General features: G+C 45.4%; 1 protein-coding gene across 1 annotated transcript; it reads left to right on the top strand.

The window, feature by feature from the left end:
* The first annotated feature begins 535 nt into the window (after positions 1 to 535).
* Positions 536 to 7,539, top strand: STC2 (stanniocalcin 2). The gene is made up of 3 exons (XM_010014514.1): positions 536 to 691; positions 3,192 to 3,403; positions 6,995 to 7,539. The coding sequence occupies exons 1-3, from the start codon at positions 536 to 538 to the stop codon at positions 7,380 to 7,382; spliced, it is 756 nt and encodes a 251-aa protein (XP_010012816.1). The 3' UTR covers positions 7,383 to 7,539.
* The last annotated feature ends 954 nt before the right edge of the window (positions 7,540 to 8,493 follow it).

The following is an 8,493-nucleotide window of genomic DNA, read 5'->3' as shown; positions in this document are numbered from 1 at the left end:
TGAAGGCATAGTTGCAGCTTTATGCAGCACTTGGTTTAAAGGATGCGTAAAGTATAAGTGAGAGTTTTGCCATTAACTTCATAGATATCACCACAGGGGAAGCCCAATGGTCTACAAAAAACATTGTGCTAAATAGCCAGAAACTAGCTCAAATTACCAGAACTGAGACACTTTGGCTGGCTGGGTCCTTAACTTGTCATTTTGGTACTTAGAAGTTGATGGGGGGCTTTATACAAGTCAGACAGCAAAAATCATGGCTGTCCTTTGCTCCTGAGGAATGCAAAAGCATTAGGCAGTTCTCAAGTGAAATAGCTTGACGTAAGTATAGTGGATTTGGCATTTACTTCTTGGATATCACTTTCATAACATAATACACCCAAGTTTTGGCCTAATTTCTGCAAAAAGTGGGCATGCTGTGAGTACAAGAGCTGTTGTTGCATGTTTTTACTTTTAAACTGATGATGTTGGCAAAATAATTCCCTCCCTTTACCCACCACCAGCTTCTCTGAACAGTTCTTCAAATTAACTGTAATCAATGCTCGTTTTAGCTGAAATCCAGCACTGCCTGGTTAATGCTGGCGATGTGGGATGTGGAGTGTTTGAATGCTTTGAAAACAATTCTTGCGAGATCCGAGGCTTACATGAGATCTGCATGACATTCCTACACAACGCTGGAAAATTTGATGCCCAGGTAACACGGTGAAATGTCCTATGTATCTACTTGCTTCTAATATACACTTGGCATGTATCTTACTTCCTTAACTTATCTTTGCAAAAAAAAGGTTACCGTTATGGAGCAGATCTAGTTTTCCACATGACCTAAGAATATTTCTGTTGAAGGGTCCAGAATCAAGACGCCAGAACAGTAATTGAACAGGGGTGTGCAACCTGTCCCAAGAGACAGGCTGTCTCTAGCTCCAGCTGCCTGGATCACCTCCACCTACCCTCCCCAGAATAACTAAATTGGAATGCTGAACACGTTTTTCTGAAACATTAGGCAGCTTTAGCTTCTACACCATGTTTGTTCAAAGCCAGTTCTGAAATGCAGCTTGGGCTCCCAGTTCCTTTAGACATATCAAAATATTTCCCAATGTGCTGTCACTAAAGTTGATTCTCAAGACTCGCATGCAACCAGTACAGGTAACCTTCTAAAGCTGCTCTACTCAAGTAAGTCTTTGGTTCAAGCACATTAAAATACGTTACTTAGATGGTATGCTGTATTAAGTTTGTCTCCTTCATTTTCTCCCCAGACTATTTACGTATCATTGAGACATCCTGTTATTATGTCTTGTAAACCTACTCGCCCCATTTCAGTGTGGAGGGAAGAGAACATTATGATGGGCCAGCGGCATTTGGCTTGACCATGCAGTTTACAGTATAACTTGACTAAAAGCACCAGCTACATGGCACTGTTAAAAACATGGTATAAAGTAGAGCTGTCTTCAGGATTCAGCCTGTTCCATGAGACATGGTGGGACCACCCAGTAGGAAAAGCTTTGATAGAGTTTTAGGCTCAAATTCTCAAGGATGCATGAAGGGTCTGGCAAGCCATTGAAATGGGAATGATTTCTTCTGTGGGTATTTGAAAGTCTTCGACTAAATTTCCAAGTGACTACCAGAAAACACTCATTTATTTGCACCATATTCTGTTGGTGAACAGAGTTGACCAAAGAAGTACAGCCTGTTGGGAGGGGAAAGAAAGGGGCCTTTGAAGGCTCAGTGTAGTCATTGATGCCTGTTCCCACAATCCCTAGATGCTGTTAGTCAAATACAGCCTGTTTCACATCCAGGCTGTCTCCAGAGCAGAAGTATTAAACCCATGGTGTTTCAGTCAATATGGAGGTGACTTTAGCCTCTGCAATGACACAACATTTCATGGTTCATCTCTGTATTACAGACAGTTACTTCAGGCTGCATTAAGTGACAAGACTAACATTGACCACTTTCTGTTCTCTGCTTTCTGCTCTCCTTCCCTCACTCTGAAACCAGAGAATTGGTGCCAGGTTTGGTTTATGCAAGAATGTTCTTTATTCATCCTTATTTGCCTACCATGCTGAGCATGTTTGTTACTGAAGGGAAGAGCAAGTGCCTTTGGTATGGGGAGTTTAAAGAGGTGATGACTGAAGCAGTTCTTTGTTCAGCAAGAAACATTCTAGCTTGAAAGAGTTTGGGGACATTTGCTTGCAGGTCTGAGTGAATCTTAGTTAATGTCAGTGGAGCTGTGTCAATGTACTCCTTGGATAAAGGATAACAAGAATTTGGTCTTCATGAAGCACTTGTGTAAAATAGTTTGGAGCTAATGAAGGGATGGATGTGGTGCAGGAGGCTTCCACACACCTATTGCTCAGCAGCATAAAGGGAGTCTGAGCAGAGCTGTCGGACTGTGACAAAAGCCCTGTATATGGCTGCTGTAGTGTCAGATAGCAAAGAGAAAAGGAAGGGATGGTTTTGATGCCCACTAAGCAATTGACTAAAGGAATCCCAAACAGTGGTTAAAGAGGTGCTGCTAAAGCAGCTTTCCTGCAACTTACTTTTATAGTTTCTTGATTTGATTTTATTAATCTCACAATTTATTGCAGCAAACAAGCATCAAGACATTGTAGGATTATTATTAGTGCTGACTTGAGTCCCTCCCTGAGGCAGTGGTCATAGAGAAAATCCTGACAGCTGGGGAGTGGGACAGGTGCACATAGAAGGTGCATACATGTGTATGAGTTTGCAAAATAATTCTTAAAAATTAAAAGACACCCTTATTTGCAGTTACTGAATGCATATCTGCTTGTGGTCCTGGGGACTTCAGCCTTGGCAGGATGTCCTTTCCTTTGTGTGAACCTGCTGTGCTGCCACCCCAGAAGTGAACAAAGCTAGTAACTCAAGCACTGAATCATTTCAAGGTGCTCACTTTTGCCCTTTCCCTTGTTGGGCATTCAGCTGTTGGGGCAAAGGAAACCGCAAAATACCAGAGAGGAAGCCCTGTGTGTTCAGTTCCACTGGGGGAGCAAAGCTGGGTAACTTGGCATGGTCTTTAAGGGCAGAGAAACAAAGAAAAGGGGAGAAAGCTATTAAGTGATACCCTTAGCAATCTGATAACCCTTGACATTGTCCTACAGAGGAGCAGCTGGCTGGGCATAAATCAGCTGCTGTGCTTAATGGACAAAAATACAGACCTACTCCATTTCTTTTCTTCTCAGGGAAAATCCTTCATTAAAGACGCTCTGAAGTGTAAGGCTCATGCCTTGAGGCATAAATTCAGCTGCATCAGCCGTAAGTGCCCTGCCATTAAAGAGATGGTGTTCCAGTTACAGCGGGAGTGCTACCTGAAGCATGACCTCTGCTCTGCTGCCAAGGAGAACGTCCAGGTCATTGTGGAGATGATTCACTTCAAAGACCTGCTGCAGCATGAGTAAGTGCCTCCGCGCTGGTGCAGTCAGAGGCGTGGGAGCTCCTTCCAGGAGCACGATGGTGCCAATGGGCTGTGCATCTGCCCAGGAGCTGTTTCACCTCCTTCTGGCCTTAAGCATGTCTTATTTTCCCATGTACAAGACCAAGGTAATGCTTTCTTCGCAGGGGCCTTGGAAGACTAGTTTGTTTACAAGGGCTAGATGTGACTGTGGAAGGAGATGAAATGGGTTGAAGTTGGACCTAGCTGTCTCCTTGGTCTTCTGACAAATACAATCTGCCGTTTCCAGAGGCATCTCATAATGTCTCTCTGCTTTCTGAGCTCAAAGGCACTGTTCCTGACCCCAGTATTCTGTTAAAGATGACAGGTATAGGAGAAGGGGGAAGAAGGTCTGCGCAAAGTTGTCAGCAAGATGATGATTTCTTCTTTAAATACATACTTTCAAATGTCTTGTAGCTAATTGTCCCTGAAAGAGCTGCAGTCCCCCAGGTAATCTCCCATTCATCTTATTCTCTATTAATCTCAAATGCTTTTTAATAAAACATGGAGGTGTACAAAATGAAGGCACAAGTCGGATTTTGAGGAGTTCATCCCTCTGACTGGGAACACAGCTGCCCTCTGAGGAGTGGCAGGCATGAATCCTATTTGGAATTGATCAAAGCTGCTACATGACAGCAACAAACCAGGCACTAGCTGTTTGTACCAACTCTTTGTGCGCAAATACAAGAATTGGAGCCTGTTTTTCTTGCAGGTGAACATCTTGCTCCCAAACAAGAAAGCTGAGCCACGGCCTGGCCACAGGCTTAACCTTAGAGCATCTTCCTACCATGCCTCTATGCCTTTTTATCCCTAGCGGAATTAGCACAGAAACTCCAAATCCCAGCAGTCATGAGAGATAATTGATTTTTTTCTTTCCATAAGCATTTATTTTGGACTTCTAACCTTGCATTTGCATTGGTATCCAAAGGAGCTGTGATCTAATTCCCTTACTTTCTGTTGAAAACCACCCTCCTAATACTTAAACTGTAGTTGCAGAGAGACACTTCGATGCCAGTTTACTCTCATGCAGAATTGTTTGCTGTGATTTGTATGAGCTGAACATGGTGGCCTGAAAGCAAGGCCCTTTCCATGGATATTGCTGACGCTGGGATGAAAGGCATGGCTAGTGGCAGATCCAGGCCTTGCCAGGGTGAAGGGCAGCATCCTGCTGGCAGGGGGAGAGGGAAAGTGGGGCTCCGTCCTGCACAGCAGCACATCTCTGTGGGTGCTGCTTAGGCTGTTATTAGGCTATAAATTCGGTACTTGGCAGCAATTTAAACCTCCCTTTGCCCCATCATTTGGGGATGAGAAGAACTATGAGAGCCAAAAGCCTGTCCAAAGAGGAGTAAGTCATCCTTATTTTACAAACAGTCTAAAGCAGGAATTCTCAAAGGCAGCTGCTTATTTCTTGGGAGCTTAACTAGGGGGGGGTCTTGGTTTGAGAAGAGATGGGTCATTCAGTTGAACACCTATAATTTGGATGATCTCATTTAACGCTTCTACGCTTCAGCATCTCACTGAGTCGGAGTGTAGCTTTTCTATGCAGGACTCCCCAAATAGAAGCCAGCCAGCCTCCTCCCCTCCCCTAAATTTAGAGGCCATCTCTGAAGCTCTTGAACTAAGGAACTTGTTCAAGATCAATAGGCAAGTGTGGCAGAGCTGGAAATAAAATCACATCTGCTGACTTGCAGCCTTGTGCTCAGTTCAGGTACTCTGGTCAGGCCAGCTGAAATGCAGAAAGTAAAACAGTCACTGAGAAATGAGCCAGTATTAATCCACAGGGCTCTGGCAGACTGAATACCTGAAATTTTTGGCAGCTGAGCCACTTTTTAGTCATACCAGCAACCTTTTTCTTACAAAGATTTTTGTAAAGGTTATGCCAAATTTTAACAACTGATCTCTCATTTTTTTCCCCTTCCTTCTGCTGGATCTCTCTGTATGCAACATGCTCAGTTCTCTCATCTTCTGCTTTACATTTAAACCTAAGAGTGGAGAAGCAAGTGGCATCTCTAGGGCTTGTTCTCTGACTGTTTTGTTCTGACTGTTTTCTCCTGATGAGTGTTGAGGAACGCAGTCGGGGTGGTGAATTCTCCTCCTGAGTCAGCTGTGGTGGGGTGGGGGTCAGGCTGATTTGCTATGGTGAAGTTGTGACAGGCCCTGGCAGATCAGTTGCTGCTGCATTCCAAGTAACTTTCTCTAAGCGGCAGAAACCATCCAAACAAGGGAAATATTTTGAGATAGGTGGCTCTTCAAGATTAGTCATTCAGAATGAGTTTAAGCTGTTGGGCAAAGTAAAACCAGGGTACCATCAGACAGTGATTGTCATTTGTTGGTTTTCTTCATCTCCTCTGACTTTGTTCTTGGGAATAGATTGAGACTGGTCCAGGGCCACTGGAGCTGGTGCCCAGAAGGCGCACCCCCAGCACCCCATATAGCCATGACTGCTGGCCCCAGGCAGTTCTCTAGCACTGTGGATGGTTCCTGCTGTGGAAGACTTTGAAGCATGTCCTTCTGGGCCTGCTAGCAGCTGAGCAGTTGTGTCAATAGACAACATCAATATTGACCCACAAAACTTGTGACCACAACTATTTTAAAATCGCTGCACTCAGTGACCCGTGGCTGAGGAAATGCCTGTACTCGGGCTGCATTGTGCTGTGGGGGCACAGAGGGACGGGGGGGAAGCAGAAATGGTATTTGGCCATGGCTTATTTGGAGTCCTTATTTGGCTGGGAAAAAGTACGTATTGAAAGCTGTGCTCAACTCTGTGAGGAAATAAAGAAAAACTTCGGTGGCACTGTTTCTTCCCACACCAAGTGGGTTCCCATGTGTCTGAGCTCTGTGCAGCTAGATTCTGAGTCCAGACAGGATCTTGGTTGCAGTGGAGATCAACACCTGGGGCTCCAGGGAAAGCTAAAGATTATGAGAAAAAGCCAAGGAACCTCTAGTTGAGTATCTGCTGCTCCTTGCAGAGGTGAGGAAATGCCTCCTAATGTGGAATAATTATCAGTGTATGCTCTGTACCAGCTGTACAGCTGGAGATAGCAAACTGCTTGATCAAGTTGATGGCTCTAGACATGAGCCGATTTCCTTTCTCATGTATTCCGATTAACAAAGATGAAGGGGCATGGAAAGAGAGTGGCAGAAGGTGTGAGGTAGCAGTTCTTCCACTTGGCAATCCCATTTGCCAAGCATGTAGACCTCATGTATTCCTGTGGTGTACTCCCAGAGTATCTCCAGTGGGAGAGCAATCAAGGCAGATCCAGCATTTGAGTGAAGCTTCATTTGACAGGATGCCGTCATGTGCATTTCTCACAGAGATATGGCTGATTAGAATATGATATATTGCATAATAAACATATGGTGCAGATCTGCTCTACAAGCTATTTTGTAGCAGTAACTCTACCTTGCCAAGTCAGTGGGTAGCATGGGGCTAACGCTACTGAACTGTGCTGTGCACAAGGGAGGGTAAGGCAGAGAGGCCATTGCACTTGTTTACTGGTAGATAACCTTTATGTATTTTTTTGACTCTTCTCTCACTGTTTCCTTTCCCTCTAGGCCATATGTTGATCTAGTGAACATCCTGCTCACCTGTGGTGATGAGGTGAAAAAAGCAATAACAAGAAGCGTCCAGGCCCAGTGCGAACAGAACTGGGGAAGTCTCTGCTCCATCCTGAGCTTCTGCACCTCATCTGTGCACAGTGACACCATCCTGAGTCAAGAGAAGAAGGCGGGTGAAGCCAGCAAAGGTGCTGCTGGCCGTGGGGACATGCTGGCCCACTCCGACCACAGAGAGAGCTCACGAGCGTCCAAGGCAGAGAGAGGTACTAAGGGCCACTTGAACGCCCATGCCCGGGTGAAAGCTGGGGGCCATGGTCCCAAAGGGGTACATGGGATCATGGACCGGGCAGATGAACTGTCCGACTTCTCTGACATCCGGAGGTGAAAAAAGGCGCCAAGTCCCTGTTCCCCCTATCCTCCCCCTCCACTGGAAACCTCCTTCGTTGAGTCCCATCTTCCCGTCTATGGACATTCCAAAGCATTTCCCATTCAGAGGTCAAGCACAGGGCATTGCAAGATATATATGGACCTCGGCAACAGTGTATATAGTAGCAAAGGGAGAGCAGTGGCAATGGGTTATCGATCCAGCAAACTCAACACTTGAGCAGCCACCAAGTGTGGCAAAATGTCTCCAGCTAAATTTGTTTCCCCTTTTTTATGAAATGGACATCAGCTGAAATTTAGGATCTTGTTTGGGGTTGTTGGGTTGTTTTGGGTATTTGTTTTTTTTTGTTGGTGGTGGTGGTTTTTTTTTTTTTTCTTGGTCCCCTTGGCTGGGGAGAAGGTTCCAAGAGGGCTCTGCCAGATTGCATGTGGCTGTTTGTGGCTTAGCACCTCCAAAGGTTTAGGGCACAGCCTTACAGCAGACGGCTGAATTCCAAGGGGATTTGGTTTCTGTCTGTGGCTGAGAACACAAGAGCTCAAGGCTCTCTATGTGACGCTCTCTAATGAAATAGCTACCCCATCTCTTGCACAGGAACTGTGGGGTCTAGAGCTCCACCGCTTTCTCTTAACTAACTTCTGAGCCATTGTTCCCATCTGGGTGATGCTGCCTAGAGTCTAAGTGCCCCCTGTTTGTTTTTTAACCACTGCATAACTTGACACTTGCTAATGCAGTCACTTCAGCATATCAAAGGCGAGTAGTCAGCTTCCAGACAAGGCAATGTGACTGTTAAGACTTGCACAGTAGGGAGGACTCCCAGGAATATGCTGGTGGACCTCTATAAAAACCCTGTGCACATTCTCTGCTTACACATGTCTACTCAGTGATACAGGTCCTCCAGCCCAAGCTTAAAAGGGTGGGCACAGGCTCAGACAGTGAAGGACCCTATATACTTGGTTCTTCTGCAGGACTGCATTGAAGGCCCATCAGAAATCTCCTTAGCAGTAGCATGGCATGGTTTGCTAGGATGTGGAGCCCCATTCTAACCTGCCTATCAGCTGTGGTTTATCCAAATGCCAAAGATAAGGAGAGGGGGTTGACTTGGGGTTTTTTT

Source organism: Nestor notabilis, unplaced genomic scaffold (genome assembly GCF_000696875.1).
Source record: "Nestor notabilis isolate BGI_N333 unplaced genomic scaffold, ASM69687v1 scaffold34065, whole genome shotgun sequence".
Taxonomy (NCBI): domain Eukaryota; kingdom Metazoa; phylum Chordata; class Aves; order Psittaciformes; family Psittacidae; genus Nestor; species Nestor notabilis.
Note: the sequence above shows the minus strand (reverse complement) of the source record. Positions and strands in the feature narration are given on the sequence as shown.

Coding starts and splice junctions, on each gene's coding strand:
- STC2 (XM_010014514.1), top strand. CDS start 536: ATGCTCGTTTTAGCTGAAATCCAGCACTGCCTGGTTAATGCTGGCGAT. Junction 692..3,191: donor CTGGAAAATTTGATGCCCAG/GTAACACGGTGA, acceptor TTTTCTTCTCAG/GGAAAATCCTTCATTAAAGA. Junction 3,404..6,994: donor AAAGACCTGCTGCAGCATGA/GTAAGTGCCTCC, acceptor CTTTCCCTCTAG/GCCATATGTTGATCTAGTGA.